We start from the raw sequence: 21,959 nt of genomic DNA on the forward strand, positions 1-21,959 counted from the left end.
TACATCGTCGCGGGACAACATTTACGACACAAGTAACTTACATCGCGATAACTTGGTTGCGCTACGCGCCAACGCGCCTTCACGCCCCTCCGACACACGCTCCAACGCATTTTCGCACACCATCGACTACTACAATTTTTACTCTCGACACGATATGTCACCCATTTCAACATGGCCCCCACATCGACTCAAGAGTGGGGGGCTTAATGATATGCCTAATTGGCCCAACCCAATGGGCCTACAAATTATTTACCTACTGGGCCACGAGCCCAATATCGAAGACCAGTATCACCGAGGCCCAATCACCTTCAAGTAAGGTTTGGACCCGACAATCTCAACTAAGCTATAAATAAATGTTTGAACTCATTCCTTAAGGTACGTCCTATTAACTGAGCAATACTACAATTTTATTCTATGGACTATTTTCTATGATCAGCACGTCTGACTTGAGCGTCGGAGGGGTTTCCGCCGGATCAACCCCCGGCCTAGTTCACGTGTTCTATGATCGCAGGTATCTCAAGGTCATCAAGCTCGTGAGCCAGTGATCCACTCTGCTCTTCCAGCTCATCCTACTTCAACACTCTAAGGTGATCTATCTTTAGCATCATCAACTATATACATGGTGTTGTCACTTTAATGAAGCCCATCTTCATTTGCTCAATGCATACGCATACTGTATAGTAAAACGATATATTAAATAATATATCTTATCATTCTATTTTCATCAAAAAAATTTAGTTACGAAACTCGTAAACCAAAAATAAAAAAATAAAATTGACATACTAAATTTAAATTTAAGTACTCGTCTGCGATCAGCTTACTACTGACAGTTAGGATTATATTTAGGGTAAATTACAACCTCCCCTAATGTATGGTCAAATTACAAAAACAAAACCCCCTCAACTATGAATTTTCTTACACCTCCACCCTTATGGTGTCAAATTCAACATAATCTTCTAGAATCTGTTGAATGTTCTCTAGTTTGTACTCGTTTTATGTATTAATGCACCACGATCTGATATTTACAAGCCAATAGCACATCGTATAATCATCTTGCTTCAAAATGTGGAGCTCGATGGAATAAAACGGATACAAAATTGAGAATATTCCATATAATCTAGAAGATTCTACTAAATTTGAAATCGCAAGAGTGCACGTGTAAATATATTTATAGTTGAGGAGTGGTTGTAATTATCCAAACATAATGGGGTTTTCGTAATTTGACCATACATCAGGAATGGTTGTAATTTACCCTTTTAAGTATTGTACTCTGGATTATATTGATGGTGTGGGTTGCAAAGTGGGTATGTTCCTTTTCGAAATTCGAATGTCTAACTTTACTGATTATTTTTTTTTTTGTTCTGACAAAAGGAATTAGTTTTTCGCTTTTGGAAAAAAAAAATGGAATTCTTACAAAAGTGCTCATTCCAATCCGTTGGATTTTCACTTGGTAAATAAGTACAATTTTTCAGGACGCGACATACAGTAAAACCTCGATAAATAAATAATCTCGCATAAATAATAATTTATTCTGATCCCGACCCGAGAAAAGCATACTAAATTTTAGCTCCAGCCTTGGTTTTCATGCACCAATCACTTGTGTTTTTCCGGATCCTGGTCTGGAAAAAACAAAGATTAAAAAAATTAATAATAATGCTTTATATGTAAAATCAATATCAATAATAGCAATTATAACAATATTAATAATTGCATGTTAATTAGGTAATAAGAGCTTACAGTGGGAGAGAATGGCAAACACCATTTGAACTATAGCAACTCCAAGCAACACAAAACCGGCAACAAGTGAAATAACTTTCCACGGGCTATCGAAATAATCCCGTCTCAGTACAGCCATCCACGTGTTCTTCCGCTTCGTACAATGACGATTTACACCCTCAAAAACATCACCGTACGAAAACATGTCCGAAGGTTGTACATTTTTCCCCATTTGTTTGATCAAATGGTACACCATCTCATCCCCTCCGGCCCACGTGCTTATAACCCCGCACCGCCGCAGCAGCTTAGCGTCCCTCGAGTCGTGGATCAAACAATGCATGAAAAACATGTAATCCGTGAACTGCCTTTGGCTCCCGTGTGGGAGATATTGCTCGTACGCAATTAAGTTTCTAAATTTAGACTCGGTTGAATGCTCAATTCGCAAAGTCGGAATGTAGATTATTTTCTTGTCGAATTTGATGTCCAAAAGATGAGCCTCTTCGATATCATTTCGGTTCTTGAAGATAATACCTGCTTCTTTCAGCTCCGAGGCGGAATTTATGTTCTTCATTTCGTAAGTACTGTTGGAAAGATTTGGAGAAAACTGCAAACTTTCGGCATAATGCACTAAGCCAAGGAGATGTGGAGGAGGTATATCAATACCACCGTCTTGTAACAAATTACTTGCACTAGTTGATATTGATAAAGGCCAGAACAAATCGGATATTTCTCTTTTATCCATGCTCTTAAGGTGGGGCTTGTCGCGGTGGATCGGGCCTATCGCCACGGTCATCGGATCGTAGGCCTTCTCGTTGATGCTTCGGAGATTGTCTCCGACCCTGTGGATTGACGGAATTGCCCTTGACGACGTTGAAGACAAGTCGTCGACCATCTTGTCGATTAAAACAGTGAGTTCGTCGTCATTTCCTCTTTTCACCAACATTTTTATTCCTCGATTTAAGTTCATAATGCTCTGAAGAGCTAAAATCTTGATTTAGGACAAGAAAAAGAAATATATCAAGAAACTGTTTGCTGGTTCAAAAAAGTTTTTTTTTTTTTTTTTTTTTTTTTTTTTAGTGAAGTGTCAAAATTCAGACACATAATGTAAATATGGGATTAGAAAAGTCCGTGTCCCTAAAAAAAAAAGGAAAAAGAAAAAAAAAAAAGAAAATAAGAAAATAATAATAATAATAAGGGGAAAGTACAGTTTGCACCCCTGAACTATGGGGTTGATCGCAAACACCTCCCTGAACTACAAAACGTAACAAAATAACCCCTCCGTTTTCCATTCCGTTAGTTGTTGCTGATGTGGCGAGTTGACCTTTTCTTTTTTACATCTTAAACTATTACTTGCATTTATTTGGACATATTTACCCTCGCTTGAAGCACTTCTCAACAAATTCTACCAAAAGAACATGGAAAATCAGAATTGGAAAAAATTAAAAAACAAACGAGGAATTGTCAGTTCTGAAGCCAATGCCAGGAACATACTTCAACCAAACAGGGAACCCTCTGAAATTCAATATACAGCAAAATTATATCAAATATTTAAAAAAATTATATATTTTTTATATTTAGTAATTAATTTAACTAGTATTTCACCCGTGCGTTGCACGGATGTCAGTTTTGAATTGAGACAATAATAATAATACGAAAACAACTATCTCTTTATAAAACACGAATGCAAGTAAAACAAAATGGAAGGAAATAAAAAATACATAAACTTTATCCCTTAATTTTGAGTTGTAACATGTGAAATTTAATTAAATATTACAAAGAAGAAAACGCGGAGCGCGCAAAACACGATATGAAGATTAAGTGAAATTATTTTAAACAGATGGTATAAATCTATTTCGTGGAATGCAATCTACTACACCATGTCAATCTTCTACAAAATAACTAACTTAACAACAAACACGGTAGCAGAGAAGTAACACAATAGATATTCAAATTAAATAACCTGCAAGTTTATTACAAATGACGTTAAATTAGTGATGCACATTACTCAAACAACAATACAACTTATAAATATTACAAAAGAGATACGATGTATACGTCATTATTGATACCAATGCTGATACCAATACGGATACCAATATTGATACCAATATTGATACTAATATCGATACTAATACTGATACTAATTAATATCGATACTAATACTAATACTAATACAAATAGTAATACTAATACTAATACTAATATACTGATACCAATACTATTACTAATCGTAATCCTACAAATACTAATACGAATACCAATACTAATGATACCAATATTAATATTAATATTAATACTAATGCTAATGCTAATACTAATACTAATACTAATACTAATACTAATACTAATACTAATACTAATACTAATACTAATATTAATATTAATATTAATACTGATATTGATACTGATATTCGTACTGATACTCGTACTAATACTCATACTTATATTGATACTGATATTAATATTAATAGTAATACTAATACTAATACTGACACTACGACTAATATAATACCAATACTCATACCCATACTGATACTACTGCTAATACTAACAATAAGACTAATATTAATATTAATACTAATAATATTTCTAATACTAATACTAATACAAATACTAATACTAATATCAATACTAATGTTAATAATGATACATACTAATATCAATGCTAATGCTAATACTAATACTAATATTGATATTGATACCGATATTCGTACTGATACTCGTACTAATACTCATACTCATACTGTGATATTATACTAATACTAATACTAATACTTATACCCATACTAATACTAATACTAATACTAATACTAATACTAATACTAATACTAATATTAATACTAATATACTAATATACTAATACTAATACTAATACTAATACTAATACTAATACTAATACTAATACTAATACTAATACTAATACTAATACTAATACTAATACTAATACTAATACTATTACTAATACTAATAGTAATACCAATACTAATACTAATACTAATACTAATACTAATACTAATACTAATACTAATACTAATACTAATACTAATATTAATACTAATACCAATACCAATACCAATAATAATACTAATACCAATACCAATAATACTACTAATAATAGTACTAATAATAATACTAATAATAATATTGATACTGATACTGATACTGATACTGATACTGATACTTATACTGATACTGATATTGATATTAATACTAATATTAATACTAATACTAATACTAATACTAATACTAATACGCATACTAATACTGATACTCCTATTAATATTAATGCTATTACCAATACTATGTTAATATGCTAATCCTAATATTCTGATGTATACTAATGCTAATGCTAATATGAATATGATAATCCTAATGCTGATGTTAATCATTATTGTAATCCTAATATTATCCAAATTTTTATCTTATTCATAATCTTATTCCTAACACTAATCATAATTATATCCTTATCCTAATCTTAATTATAATCATAATCTTAATCCTAATACTAATCATAATCCTAATACTAATACTAATAGTAGTACTAATCATAATATTAATACAATCCTATACTAATATTAATCATAATCATAATCCTAATCCTAATACTAATACTAATTCTAATTTTATATTAATCATAATTATAATTTGAATCGGAGTCCTAATATTAATACTAATACAAAAACATATATTCAATATATTAGAAATTAATATTTAATTATGTTATCAAATTGACATTAATATTTTTTTTTCAATATTATCAGTGTATAAGCAAATATTAACACATAGAAAGAACAATAATCTTGGATAAATTGCAAAAATCACCCTAAACTTAGGATAAATTACGAAAAGCCCCCACATGTCGGTAATTACAGAGATCACCCTAATGTTTGTTTATGTCTTACATGATCTCCTTATGGTGTGATTTTTATGGAATTTTTTTTATTCCATGTAATATCCTAGAAAATGTGGATTCTACCCCTGCAACGTGACATTTCTTTTATCCTATTGTTTAAATAAAAAAATTACCCACATGTAGGGGTGAGCAAGTCGAACCCATCAACCCGCTACACCCGTCAAACCCGTGAAAAACCGCCCCGTTGGGACCGGACGGATAGATTCATCCAAAGGATTGGGTCCTAAAATGGTGAAGAACCGTGGGTTTTGGTCTTAGATGGGTTCAATTTTTTTAATACCCGTGAAACCCGTCCCGCCCCGCCATACAAAACGACGTCGTTTTGCTTACATTTTATAGTATAATAAATTAATAGTATTAATGAATAAATAAAGTATCTCTAGTGTATCAAATACATAAATCAACTAAACTATAATTGTGGAAGTAATAGCTTTAAAGATTAGGCTTTTGAGATCCTACACCGGGTGAAATACACCGGGTAGATCTCTACCATTCATATACACACAAACACACACACACACACCCACATTGGTATGTGTAGATCAACGGTAAAAAATCACCTGGTGTAACCTTCACCGGGTGTAGGATAGATAAAACCTAAAAATTATGAAAATTCCTAAGAAAATGTTGGAAAAACGATATATACAACGGTCAACACACGGCAGAAAAAAAAAGGAAGAAAATGGTGTTGAATGGAGCTGAATAGCGTTGGTTATGCTTGAAAAGGCTGTATTTATTTTATTAAATTTTATCTTTTAAGTTATGAATTAGTTACTTTTAGTTTTATAGTATTTTTTTATTTTCTCTTGACATTTACATTATTTATGTTTGGTTTGAATTTAAGATTTTAGGTTATTCATTTTAGTTTCTAATTATTCTCTCAAAAAACTTATAAATTATATATATAAAAAAAAATAGTTTAGACGATAACGGGTTTCGACCCCTGAAGGTTGGGTCCTACTACAAACCCACCATGGACCCGTCTATCGTAAACCCGTTAAAAACCCACAAGTTTGGTTCTTCAAAATTAAGAACCGTTGTTTGACGGGACGAGGGCGGGTTTTGATAGAACCCGCGGGTTTATGTCCCGCGCACGCCCCTACCCACATGGGAGGTAATGGTAATACTAAAAAATTGTGAATGTGTTATTTAAGAAGAATAAATATTTCGTGTAAAGTCCCCGAAAAGATAAATATCAAAATTAAATATTAAATATCAAATAAATATTTGCAAACTCATTTTGATACTTTTGGGGATGAAATTGCTCTAAATATGTACCTAATAATATATATCGGTGTTATAGTTATAGTGGAATATAGTATATAGTACATACGATCATTATATATCTTAAACATACCAATTGATATTTTTAATCTTTGGTATTAAATAAAGCGAATAAACTAATTTAATACCAAAAATTTAGAATAACATTGTTATGTTTTGAAATATATAAAATAGGTTTGTTTATTTGTTATCAGTTGATTAAACTTAACTTTTATTATTCAATTTATTAGTATTATGAGAAGTTTTTTTTTAATTAGTATATAATTAGAAGTGTCAAAACAGTTATAATTTATTACTTTTATTATTCAATTTATTAGTATTGTGAGAAGTTTTTTTTTAATTAGTATATAATTAGAAGTGTCAAATCAGTTATAAAAGTTTTTGTCAGTGCATCAATGAATAGAATAGAAAAATTAAAACATTAACATGAAATTCATTTTCAATATGGTAAAAAAATTGGTAGTTTATTGTACACACCGCGGGAGAAAAAGACAGTGTGGATTACCGCAATATAGTAAATTCAAACATGTATTTTTTTTATATACATATAATACTAATATATAATAAATTAGGAAAAAAGAAAAGACATATTCTTTCATCATGGTCATATATATAAAATATATAAAACCAAATTATTTAACCTACAATATTTTTTAAAATCCATATCCAACTTTATGAATTAACATACAAAATTTCTGTTACAACACAGTCATGCAATTATAATGACTGCCATTTAAAATTTTAAAATAAATAGACAACGACCATATAAGAAATGTGAATTTAAATTTCACGAATCACAACAGTAATAATGGACACAAATCATGTCATGCAATTCACATAACATTGTTTATATTAATTGTAGATAATTAAATAAGTGTTATATATATATATATATATATATATATATATATATATATATATATATATATATATATATATATATATATATATATATATATATATATATATATGCAAGTAAACATAAATTTAAGGATTACACTTATATATTCAAATGACGAAAATGACATATTAAAACATCGTTCACTAAAATAAAGTGAAATAAAATAATTCAAAATTAACACAGAATGTTACTATTTATAAATACAAAAGGATACACAAAAATTAAAAACATGTTATGAATCAAATGTGAATGAATGTAAAAACTGAAATTGGAAAAAATAAGTAAAACAAATTACGATAATCATTAAAAAAAAAATTCAAGCAATAGAACAATGAAACGATATAGGTAATAGGTAAGAAAAAGAAAAGAAGCACTCACTCATACATTTATTTTGAATAAAATAGAATAATGTGATGATTGATGGTATTGTACAGTTTATTTATATAGTCCTGTTTGCACGATGAAAAAAGAAACTACAAATTGAATATGGTAATGCTATCAATAACATTAAAAGAAATATATATGGACACATTTTTTAATTTGAAATTATTGGAAAATAATTAAAAATCCGGTGAAAAAAAAAGAGAGGAATAAAATGGAACAAAAAATCCGGAAAATAATATGGTAAATAAAAGTCAATAAAGTCTATTATGAGAAATGGACATATGACTTCCTTATTGGTAAGATTTGATGATCATTTTTATAATTAATGAGAGATGGATTAATGGTAATACTACCTAATTATGTAAATGACGTGGAATGTAAATAATAGAAATTGATGACATGTTTTTTGATATTTATTTCCACCAATCAAATTGACACATAGGATGAAATTGGGGACATGTCACATAATGAAATTGACAAATGTCAATCAATTAGGCATGCAATTCAACTTTTATATATTATATAGATTTTAGAAAATTAATTACCCAAAATTCCATTCAGCACAAATATAAGGCCCAATACGAAGATGCAGATATAGCCCTGCTTCATGTACCAACTTGATGAACCTTAATAAATCACATCTTCCCTCAAAATTATACTGAAAAAAAAAAAAAAAAAAAAAAACACACAAAAATTGAACATATTTTAAGGATTCAAGAAAATAAAAATTAAATAAATATATGAAAACAAAAAGGTACATTTCCAGGTGAAGATTCATGAAGGTCCCAAAATACATAAGTATCAATAGCATCTAACCCTCCATCTTTAGCCTTTTGTATAAGCCCCTCCCACATCTGCATTTCTTGAAAATATTATCTTTAATTTAAATAAATAAAAATAAAATTAATTTAAAAGAAAAAAAAAATGGGGATTTTGTTTACTTACATCAGGTGAGCTTCTTAGATAGTGAATGGAGCCAGAAAAAAAGAATCTTTCTTTGATTACAAGAGCTTTTCTGTCATAGGTCACACTGCAGCGTGAATTCCAATTTTTAGGTGCACGGGCTGGTTTTTTCAAATGAGGAATTTGATTTTGTCCAAAAAGAAAAGGAGAAAAAAAAGAAAGAAAAAAGACGGGTCTGGTTTCTATTGAGAGGGAAATGATTATCCACGGTGATGATGCCACGTCAGATTGCAGCATAACATAATGAGGGTTAATATGTAAATACTCACTAATAGTAACGGTGTTAAAAATCTGAAGTTTGACTGTTAAAGTCGTGGGTCATTTTGTTACGTTTTGTAGTTCAGGGGGGTGTTTGCGACAAACCCTATAGTTTAGGGGTGCAAACTGTAGTTTCCCCTATAATTAATCTAGTTTCAATAAAATATATATATATAGTATATGCTTTTAGTTTGCATGCAGCTAGCCACAGTAGCAGTAACGTACAGGAATTCTCCAAATCCTCTTCAAACAAATCCTCCGGCAGCTGACTTTGGGCGGCGCTCGTGGCGTTGAATAACGTTTGGGAGCTGGATTTGTAAAATCCGGATATATCGGGGCTGCAATTAATTGATAACCACAAATAAACAAATAAATTAGTAATTGTTGAAAAAAGATATGATCGCAGATTATTACTTCCTCCGTCATATATTACATGTCGATTTTTGTGGTTGCGCACATATTAAGAAACTAATTAAACATGCATAGATTATAGTAAAACAATACAGTAAATACTAAAATACCCTCGTCATTCGTTGTTTTTTGGGCTAACTGGTTAAGAAGGATAAAGGGTAAAGTTGAAAAATGCGTGGGAGCTGGATATGTATAATCCGGATAATCCGGATTTTTCATTTTTCATTTCGAAAATTCAGATTTTTTCTTTATTTTGCTTAGAATTGTAATATATGTATGTAATTCCAATTTCCGATCTAATTTCAATATCCAAAATTTTGAATAATTTTCCAAAAAATTACACTTAAAACATCATTATAATTATGAATATTAGTCTTTATATTATAGGTCAATAATAAAATGGAATTTTAGATTTTCGACAATTTCGAATCGAAAAATTCCAAATTTGAAACAAGTTTTCCGTTGCAGTTTTCAAAATTCCAACCGTATTTTCTCTAATTTTCTAGAATTAGTTTTTGATTCAAAAAAACTATATAAATTTATGTAACTGCTTAGTACGATCCGATCCGTTTGATTTTCACCCCTATATTGATAAATAATATCACCTAGGGATTAGCTCAACGAATTGTTGAATCGTGGGATTTAATCAAGATCAGAGTTTTATATTTTAATAGAAAAATTATAGAAATAATTTTAACAGTAAATCAAATTAAAAGAAAATAAAAATAGGAGGGGCCAGTAAATAAAAATACGAAAAAGAAATTATTAATAAGACAAATTAAAGGAAGAGAATTAATAAAATACCATTTGCAGGGGAAAGGCGCGTGTTGCTCACAGCCCTAGCAGCCTCCACAGTTGAGGCAAAGTAGCAGCTGCATATAAACAAGAAGAAAACTATAAGGTGGAGAGTAATTGCCTTTCTTGAATACATTTTTTCTTTAACAATAATTAATAATTGATTATACTTTAATTGTTTTTAGATTATTTTACAATTAAAGGGCTGCCTCTCATCTTCTTTTTATAGTAGTCCCTGAAGTTTCTTTGAAGTATCTTTGAAGTTTCTCCACAACTTCAATGATTTTTCCTACACAATTTCGTATGAATTATGAAGTCATGGACCGCGTTTTTTTTTTCTTCGTTTTTTTATTACTAAATTGCCCTACGAACAAATTGCTCTACCAAATACAGTTGAACATCGATAAAAAAGTACTCGATAAATTAATAACCCCGTTTAAATAATAATTTTTTTCGGTCCCAACTCGATGAAAACATATTAAATTATTAGTTCAATAATTTAATATTTCACTGAATTAATAATTTATAGAGATTTAACTGTAATTCTAATTCTGTATTGATATTTTTGACTAAATTCCACTTTGGATCCTCAAAATATAGCATTTGGCACTTCACACCTCTAGAAAAAATTAATAGTATGCTTTTCACCATAATAAATCTTTCACATTACACCCTAATTGAAATTTTAATGTTTTTAATTTAGGAATTTTAATGTTAATGAGAATAATCTCATCTATTAGTAGTATCTTTGAAGTTTCTCCACAACTTCAATGATTTTTCCTACACAATTTCGTATGAATTATGACGTCATGGACCACGTTTTTTTTTCTTCGTTTTTTTTTTCTTACTAAATTGGCCTACGAACAAATTGCTCTACCAAATACAGTTGAACATCGATAAAAAAGTACTCGATAAATTAATAACCCCGTTTAAATAATAATTTTTTTCGGTCCCGACTCGATGAAAACATATTACATTATTAGTTCAATAATTTAATATTTCACTGAATTAATAATTTATAGAGGTTTAACTGTAATTCTAATTCTGTATTGATATTTTTGGCTAAATTCCACTTTGGATCCTCAAAATATAGCATTTGGCACTTCACACCTCTGGAAAAAAATAATAGTACTACGCTTTTCACCATAATAAATCTTTCACATAACACCCTAATTGAAATTTTAAGGTTTTTAATTTTAGAATTTTAATACTAATGAGAATAATTTCATCTATTAGCAATATCTTTGAAGTTTCTCCACAACTTCAATGATTTTTCCTACACAATTTCGTATGAATTATGACGTCATGGACCACGTTTTTTTTTCTTCGTTTTTTTTTCTTAATAAATTGGCCTACGAACAAATTGCTCTACCAAATACAGTTGAACATCGATAAAAAAGTACTCGATAAATTAATAACCCCGTTTAAATAATAATTTCTTTCGGTCCCGACTCGATGAAAACATATTAAATTATTAGTTCAATAATTTAATATTTCACTGAATTAATAATTTATAGAGGTTTAACTGTAATTCTAATTCTGTATTGATATTTTTGGCTAAATTCCACTTTGGATCCTCAAAATATAGCATTTGGCACTTCACACCTCTAGAAAAAATTAATAGCATACTTTTCACCATAATAAATCTTTCACATTACACCCTAATTGAAATTTTAAGGTTTTTAATTTTAGAATTTTAATGTTAATGAGAATAATCTCATCTATTAGTAGTATCTTTGAAGTTTCTCCACAACTTCAATGATTTTTCCTACACAATTTCGTATGAATTATGACGTCATGGACCACGTTTTTTTTTCTTCGTTTTGTTTTTCTTACTAAATTTCCCTACGAACAAATTGCTCTACCAAATACAGTAAAAAAGTACTCGATAAATTAATAACCCCGTTTAAATAATAATTTATTTCGGTCCCGACTCGATGAAAACATATTAAATTATTAGTTCAATAATTTAATATTTCACTGAATTAATAATTTATAGAGGTTTAACTGTAATTCTAATTATGTATTGATATTTTTGACTAAATTCCACTTTGGATCCTCAAAATATAGCATTTGGCACTTCACACGTCTAGAAAAAATTAATAGTATGCTTTTCACCATAATAAATCTTTCACATTACACCCTAATTGAAATTTTAAGGTTTTTAATTTTAGAATATTAATGTTAATGAGAATAATCTCATCTATTAGTAGTATCTTTGAAGTTTCTCCACAACTTCAATGATTTTTCCTACACAATTTCGTATGACTTATGACGTCATGGACCACGTTTTTTTTTCTTCGTTTTTTTTTCTTACTAAATTGGCCTACGAACAAATTGCTCTACCAAATACAGTTGACCATCGATAAAAAAGTACTCGATAAATTAATAACCCCGTTTAAATAATAATTTTTTTCGGTCCCGACTCGATGAAAACATATTACATTATTAGTTCAATAATTTAATATTTCACTGAATTAATAATTTATAGAGGTTTAACTGTAATTCTAATTCTGTATTGATATTTTTGGCTAAATTCCACTTTGGATCCTCAAAATATAGCATTTGGCACTTCACACCTCTGGAAAAAAATAATAGTACGCTTTTCACCATAATAAATCTTTCACATTACACCCTAATTGAAATTTTAAGGTTTTTAATTTTAGAATTTTAATGTTAATGAGAATAATTTCATCTATTAGCAGTATCTTTGAAGTTTCTCCACAACTTCAATGATTTTTCCTACACAATTTCGTATGAATTATGACGTCATGGACCACGTTTTTTTTTCTTCGTTTTTTTTTTCTTACTAAATTGGCCTACGAACAAATTGCTCTACCAAATACAGTTGAACATCGATAAAAAAATACTCGATAAATTAATAACCCCGTTTAAATAATAATTTCTTTCGGTCCCGACTCGATGAAAACATATTAAATTATTAGTTCAATAATTTAATATTTCACTGAATTAATAATTTATAGAGGTTTAACTGTAATTCTAATTCTGTATTGATATTTTTGGCTAAATTCCACTTTGGATCCTCAAAATATAGCATTTGGCACTTCACACGTCTAGAAAAAAATAATAGTATGCTTTTCACCATAATAAATCTTTCACATTACACCCTAATTGAAATTTTAAGGTTTTTAATTTTAATTTTAATGTTAATGAGAATAATTTCATCTATTAGCAGTATCTTTGAAGTTTCTCCACAATTCAATGATTTTTCCTACACAATTTCGTATGAATTATGACGTCATGGACCACGTTTTTTTTTCTTCGTTTTTTTTCTTACTAAATTGGCCTACGAACAAATTGCTCTACCAAATACAGTTGAACATCGATAAAAAAATACTCGATAAATTAATAACCCCGTTTAAATAATAATTTCTTTCGGTCCCGACTCGATGAAAACATATTAAATTATTAGTTCAATAATTTAATATTTCAATAATTAATAATTTATAGATGTTTAACTGTAATACTAATTTTCTATTTATATTTTTGGCTAAATTCCACTTTGGATCTTCAAAATATAGCATTTGGCACTTCACACCTCTGGAAAAAAATAATAGTATGATTTTCACCATAATAAATCTTTCACATTACACCCTAATTGAAATTTAATTTTAAGGATTTTAATTTTAGAATTTTAATGTTAATGAGAATAATTTCATTTATTAGTAGTATTTTCGAAGGACATTAGTGAGATATGTAAATTCAATAATAAAAATTCTCATAAAAAATTACGAAATTATTAGATAGGTATATATTTAGGGACTTGCTTTTCGCGGTTGCAAAATTGCTATTCGCGGTTATTATTAAAATATTCTATCTCTCTAGAAAAAGAAGGTTTTGAAGAGAATTTGCTTAAAAATCATTCTTGTTGGTGTGATACGAACACAAATGAGCTCATCGGATGAAGATCGTGATAGCGGATCTAACGAGGTAAAAATTTCGTCTTCTAGATCGAAAAAACTCGAAAAATTGGCCAAACGCCCAACTTGGGCGCCCAAAGAAGCGGTACACGCCCAAGTTGGGCGTGCAGTTGGCAGCTCCACGCCCAATGCGGGCGCCCGGCAGCCAACTGCACGCCCAACTTGGGCGTGCACAGCTTCTTTGGGCGCCCGAGTTGGGCGTCCGGTTCAAACCGGTTTTTTTTTTTTTTTTTTTTTTTTTTTTTTTTTAATAAATTTTTAATATTCTTTTCAGGACAATACGTCTAGAGTTGAAGTTGATCATACCGATTATTTTACAACAACTGAATTGTTTGACTCGGGGGACGAGTTAGTGGCTTGGGCTCGGTCCGTTGCAAGAGCTCTTTTCGTGAAATTAATTAGAAAAAGTACCCCCAAAATAAAGAAAGTGTGTCTGACTTGTGACCTGTTCGGAGGGCCTCGAGAAAGTAACGCAGAGCCGTCCTCGAAAAGGTCTGGTAGCAAAAAAATAAAATGTGGTTTTCAAATCGTCGGAGACCGGCGGTTGGACGATAGATGGGAGCTCAGAATAGTATATGGGAAGCATAATCATTTTCCGATATACATGTCTGGGCATGGGCTTAGTGCATTGAATGAAGCAGAGTCGAAGATTATCAAGGATCTTTCACAAAGTCATGTGCCGCCCAAGAAGATTTTGGCTAACTTGAGACAAAATGGCTTGGGTCTCGATGCTTATTCGAAACAAATATACAATGAAAAGGCGAAATTGAGAAGATTAGCTAGGGGTGACCGTACAGTGATGCAACATTTGATTGGGTTGCTTGAGGAGCATAACTATTACAAGTGGTTCCGTACAGATGAAACGACACATGCAGTTATCGATTTGATGTGGGCTCACCCTCTATCTGTTGAATTGTTAAGTAAGTTTCTGTACGTTATACTACTTGACAGTACTTACAAAACCAATCAGTACAAATTGCCTTTGTTGGAGATTGTTGGTGTTACTCCGGTCGGAAAAAAATTTACTGTTGGAGTGGTTTTTATGCGCCATGAAAATGAAGAGCATTATACATGGGTGTTGCAAAGGTTGAAGAGACTTTACCCCCCACATACTCTACCTAGTGCACTCGTGACTAATCGCGAGTTAGGGCTTTTAAAGGCGATAGAGAATGTATTTCTGACTGTGCCTCATCTATTATGTCTTTGGCACATTAACATGAATGTGGGGCGTCGTGCTTCAAAGTGTTTTGGCAATAGTAGGCGTCGAGGATTTGCTTTTGTAGTCGGTCTGTCGCAAACTTTGGTAACATCAGTGTGTGAAGAAGATTTCTACCGGAATTATAGAGTTTTAGTGAACGATTACGCGAATCATCCACAGTTGATTGAGTACCTCCAAGACACTTGGCTGATATACAAAGAGAAATTTGTAAAAGCATGGACGGATCGAGTTTTTCATCTGGGTAATACATTGACAAGCAGGTATTTATTTATCAGTGGTTAAATACATATACTTAACTCACTGTCATGTTGTTTACTGAAACATAACCTACTTTAATCAAATTAGGGTGAAGAGCAACCATAGAGCATTGAAGAGATGGTTGGCTTCGTCCACAGGTGGCTTTGACACATTTTGGGCACAGTATCACACACAGATTGCAGATCAACTTAACGAGATTCTGGCCGAATTTGCGAAGTCAAAGCGGATTCGAGCCCAGACGATTAATGTGCCCGTATTTAAAATATTGTCCAGTGGAATTGTAACACATTCTGCACTAATGATGTTGGACGATGAGAAAGATGAAGATATAGACAGTTGCGTCTGTTACATGAGGAAATGTCTTGGCCTCCCATGCAAACATGAAATTGACGCAAAGATGAATGCACGACGTGGTGTGTTTTATGCGGAGGATGTCCACATTTTTTGGAGGACATTTGTTTCGGGATTCGGGCCTGGCCAAGAAGAAAGTGTTGGTTCTGTACCCGATCACATGTCACAGGCTATTGGCAGGCTAGACGGGTTAATTGATGAGTTGCGTGCACGTTCAAAAATTGAGATCACGGACGTGGCATATGTCGTTTTTGAACGAATGCATCCTGGGGCGACGGAAATAAATGAGCCACCAGTACTTGACCACCCGAGAGGTAGACCGCGGAACAACTCCACACAGAGGGATGACTCAGCACATGAGTTGCCATTATACCCGGGCGAAGAAAATTCGAGACGAGGACGAGGACGAGGACGATCAAGAGGCAATAGAGGCCGTGGTTCATCTTCTGAGAGATCTCGTGGTCGTTCATCGACTGTGAGTGGACCCGAAATGAGCGAATGCCCCGACCTAGTTGGATGCGAGAACTTCATTTTTGCCTCGTTCCGGAGATTGTGACATGGACGGACGTTCTAGGGGATGGTAATTGTGGTTATCGGAGCGTGGCGTGTGCAGTCAAGAACAGTGAGGATGATTGGATGGATGTTAGATTGGATGTGTATACCTGTATTAGAATGCACGCGCCGTTCTTCAATGATTATTTCGGAGGTGGTAATTCAGTGTATCGGGTGTTGGCGAGTGTCGGCTATTGGGATAACGCCCCAGCACCTCTGGAAAAGTGGATGACGATCACGGACGTGGGCGTGGTTGTAGCAACATATTACAACGCGTTGGTCTTGTCGGCTAGTAGTTTGGGAAATCAGACTTATTTGCCACTTTGGGCTCCCGAAGGTGTTTCACAGTTATCTTACCAGATGACTATACTATTTCTTGAAGCAGGAAACCACTTTGTGTATCTGAAGCTGAATGACAACTGTCCGCTTCCTCCGTTTAACCTGCAGTGGGCGAGATACAGCAATCATACTGTTGCATATTTGCCAGATGCATTGCGGGAGCGACGTGAAGCGTGGGATAGTCTAACTAGTGTTTGATTTAGTAATATTGTTGTTGTTGTTGTCGTTGTTGCTGTTGATGTTGTTGTTGTTGTTTTTGTTGTTGTTGTTGTTGTTGTTGTTGTTGTTGTTGTTGTTGTTGTTGTTGTTGTTGTTGTTGTTGTTGTTGTTGTTGTTGTTGATGTTGTTGATGTTGTTGTTGTTGTTAGTTGTTATTGTTATTATTATTATTATTATTATTATTATTATTATTATTATTATTATTATTATTATTATTATTATTATTATTATTATTATTATTATTATTATTATTATTATTATTATTATTATTATTATTATTATTATTATTATTATTATTATTATATTATTATTATTATTATTATTATTATTATTATTATTATTATTATTATTATTATTATTATTATTATTATTATTATTATTATTATTATTATTATTATTATTATTATTATTATTATTATTATTATTATTATTATTATTATTATTATTATTATTATTATTATTATTATTATTATTATTATTAAACGAAAAACAAAAAACATGAACAAGTTCAAATTAAAAAAGCACAAAATCAAATAAACAAGTCCAAATAAACAAACAACAAGTCCAAATCAAATAAACATCAACAAGTCCAAATAAAAAACACAAAACATCAACAAGTCCAAATAAAAAACACAAAACATCAACAAGTCCAAATCAAAGCAAAAAACATCAACACCAAAGAAGTTCGAATAATAAAAACATAAAAAATAAACACCTACGTATCTCTCGTCCGACGCCTGCGCTGAGAATGTCGCATATGTGAGTATCCTGCTTCTTGTTCGTCAGAAGCATTAGGACGATCCAACTGTAGATACTCGGCGAATGGGGCGCACATGTCCTGGATCGTCCTGAAAAAGTCATCGGGAATCTGTCGAAATCCTGGAATAGTCGGCGGTGACAAGTTATCGTAGAAGTAGGGATGCAACACCCGGGTGATGTCGTACACAAACGGAACTGCAGATGGCTCCGCTCTCTCAACCGGCTCGGTACTAGGATGTATACGGACGTGTGTGTGGTCGAGGTACCACGGCAAATACTCCGGTGTCGACTCCCAAGCCGGACGCGCCCAATGACCATAATAATCTTCACTAAGCATGTGCGTGTGAGGGATATTCCACATCTGATCGCCAGGCTCGTAGCTAATTTTGTAAGATGCTAATTTTCTCTCCCTCTTAGCACCTTTTAGCGGACGAATAGGGTCCGACGGTTTAATCTGCCGAAATCCGAACTGACGCAAAACTCTATCGGGCATGTAAGGCTCGACCGTATCCATCCATCGAATAGTCCCGTGATGAACCGTCTTTTCAACTTCACGTAACACATTCACTCCAAATGGCGTCCAATTCACCTGTGCGTATGTATTAATAATAGAAATGTATTAATAAACATAGTAAATATATAAATCTTAATTTATTTAAACTTGATACTTACATATGACGCACGCATAGAATCAAGACGTCGACGATAATCAACAAGTATATCCTCGTCTTTAGGGATATGATGTATCACCTGCCACCTCTTACACCAGGGCTCTCCATTCACATGTGCGTTAACCATCGGAGGCCGGAAACACGGAAAATACTCATATATCCAACACTACAAAAATAATAAAACGACATATTAAACATAACATAATAAAACGGCATAATAAAACGGAAATTACCTCTAACAGTGTCAGACAACCACCCATCTGCGCTGCCTCAGCTCGCGTAGCCATGCCCAATTGTCGATACAAATAGGCCAATGTAGCCGAACCCCAGGAATAGTCGGAAATCATATCGATATGCTCTAAAAGTGGGAAAAAATCTGCTTTCACCTTCGATCCACTCTTATCGACAAACAATAGCTTTCCAAGCAAGTACGCAATATATGCTAGTACCCGAAACTCGGAAGCAAATGAAGAATCGTCGCCATACATACTATCCAAATCATCTAACCGGGATCCGCCGCCATACCACTTCTCCATATCTCGGGGCTCGACACCGAACGCTCTCGCACCCGCATAAATCGCATCTGCCTTATCAATCCAAACGTTATGGCGCTTTCCACTAACTCACAAATGCATGATATAGTGCACACCGTGGAGAGTAATTGTCATCTCTCCAAACGGCATGTGAAAGCTGTTGGTGTCTGACTGCCACCTCTCGATAAAAGCCTCTATCAACGGGTTATTGTGCTGAGGGAGCGAACAATAACGCAAGTGATACAACCCGGTACTCTCCAGTAGTGAAACACTATAATAGTCATCGGGCCCGACCAAGTAGACTTCGCATGAGACCGCAACTTCAGCATATGTCGGCCCTATTGAATATATATTGATATTTAAGAATATATATTGATATTTAAGAATAGAAAAATCAACTATAAACATTTTAAACAAAATTTATTAAAATTAATAAGTATTACCTTTCCCTCCCAGATGCGTAGGCAATATGGGCTCCAAAACTCGGAATCAAATGAGGGTATTTTGGTCCACCGGGTGTCTCACCAATCAACTTCCACGGTCGAGTAGGAAGAGTTTTTTTCGGACCGGGCCGGGACCTCGGGTTTGGGGCAGGAGTAGAACCACCGGAAGTACCAGCCATTGTATAAGCCGGAGGCGGCGGCGGAGTCAAACCGTCCTCGTCATCATCATCGGATGGCAAATCAGGCACCGAGAACTGATACTTCTGCTGAAAACGTAGTCCTGGATCGTACTCGTCCTCGTGGGGATCCATATATGTATCCATCTCCTGCTCGGGCTCTGCCTCTGACTCCTCCTCCTCCTCAATTGTCATACGTGGTTGTACAAAAGCACCAGTCCGTTCCCCACGACGTTTAGAACTGGTAACATTACGGTTGTGCGTTCTGCCCTCCCGTTCCGCAGTACTCTCCTCCACCGGATTTGCAGGAGGACGAAGCAGGGGACCCTTTCCTTTTCCCATTCCTAATTTTTTCATCCAGTTAGACATCCTACAAACATAAAACATATTTTAAATTAATTATATTAATATAATTGAATTAAAATATGGGGAAACTACAGATAAATCCCTAATCCAAAACTCAAATCACAGATCAGTCCCTAGGTAGTTTCTTCAAGCAAATCAGTCCTTATTCACGCGTCTGACATGCAGATCAGTCCCTAATGTAAATTTAATATATTTTATTATATTCTCTCTCTTCTTTTTCACTCTCACCCTTTTCTCTCTCCTCATTTTCTCTCTCTTCATTTTCTCTCTCTTCATCTTCTCTTTCTTTCTTCTCTTTCTTCATTTCTATCTGCTCTTTTTCTTCTCTATTTCTTCTCTCTTTCTCTCCTCTGGTTTCCTCTTTTTTCCGACGAAAGAGGGTTCGCACCGATGGCTGGTAGATCTCCATATTTTTCTGTACTACTGAAATGCATTTCTTTATGGTTGTTAATTATTGTGATACATAGTATAAAATATGGCACGCAATAGTACCATGCTAATATAAATATGGTATGGACGTATGGTACTTACAATACGTAATCGTTATACGTATAGTATGCGTGATAGGTAAATTTGGTACTGTTGGTGGGAAAACATAATATAATGGGGAAGATAGTACGTAACCTTCATCTGAATAGTATGGGTGATAGGTAAATTTGGTACTGTTGGTGGGAAAACATAGTATCATATAATGGGGAAGACAGTACGTAACCATTATTCGGATAGTATAGGTGATAGGTAAACTTGGTACTATTTGTGGGAAAACTTAGTATTATATAATGGAGAAGATAGTATGGAACCAGTGCATTGTTATGATATTTTCATGTACATTGTTATTTGGATTCCACTCTATTGTAATCTATTTTTTAATTTTTTTAAAACTAAAAGCGGCGATCAATCGATGGAAATCGAGGGTAATCCGCTTAGAAATTCAATTGATGCATAGAGACATTGCATCCGTGGGGAGAATCAGTTTTTTAAAGATCCTGATGATTTTAGGCATATGCTGAAAAACTATTATATTGCTAATAATCGATCATTTAAGTACATGAAAAATGATCAACAAAAGATCATAGCAGTATGCATTGACGAAAACTGCAAATGGAGGGTTTATGCATTATTGTACAAGTCAGATAAGTTATTTAGCATTCGTAAATGCAATCTTGAGCACACTTGTGGTGATGCTACTCTTCGAGTAGCACCACTCAAATGAGTGGGTTAAAATACAAAAAAGGGAAATGCAAGTGTCTTGATTGTGGGAAGAAAACAATAATCATGGTTTCAGAAACTATTTTGAATCCCGGAAGGTTATTTTACTGTTGCCCACACCATGGCTACTCCCATTGGTGTGAACCATTTGAAGTTGGGCAAACTTTTTCCAACTCAAATCGTGATGAAAATGAAGCTACAAGTGCGTCGATGAACCAAGTCCATCAAGAAAGTGAAGTGAAGAATTGCAATTCTGAAGGTGGAGTAGTTCATAGTTTAATAGTGTTGAATCTAGTAA

General features: G+C 32.9%; 2 protein-coding genes across 2 annotated transcripts; one reads left to right on the forward strand and one right to left on the reverse strand.

The window, feature by feature from the left end:
* Positions 1 to 1,593: 1,593 nt before the first annotated feature.
* LOC105951734 (UPF0481 protein At3g47200-like) lies at positions 1,594 to 2,826 on the reverse strand. The gene is made up of 2 exons (XM_088812742.1): positions 1,738 to 2,826; positions 1,594 to 1,619 (listed from the first exon to the last, which is right to left on the reverse strand). Exons 1-2 carry the CDS (start codon positions 2,657 to 2,659, stop codon positions 1,594 to 1,596), a joined length of 948 nt encoding a protein of 315 aa, XP_088668868.1. The 5' UTR covers positions 2,660 to 2,826.
* An 11,708-nt stretch (positions 2,827 to 14,534) lies between these two features.
* LOC148765308 (PKS-NRPS hybrid synthetase cheA-like) lies at positions 14,535 to 17,483 on the forward strand. The gene is made up of 4 exons (XM_088812743.1): positions 14,535 to 14,759; positions 14,841 to 16,045; positions 16,131 to 16,869; positions 16,944 to 17,483. Exons 1-4 carry the CDS (start codon positions 14,535 to 14,537, stop codon positions 17,481 to 17,483), a joined length of 2,709 nt encoding a protein of 902 aa, XP_088668869.1.
* The last annotated feature ends 4,476 nt before the right edge of the window (positions 17,484 to 21,959 follow it).

Source organism: Erythranthe guttata, chromosome 14, assembly GCF_056151865.1.
Source record: "Erythranthe guttata isolate IM_541 chromosome 14, IM_541, whole genome shotgun sequence".
In the NCBI taxonomy this organism is placed as follows: Eukaryota; Viridiplantae; Streptophyta; class Magnoliopsida; order Lamiales; family Phrymaceae; genus Erythranthe; species Erythranthe guttata.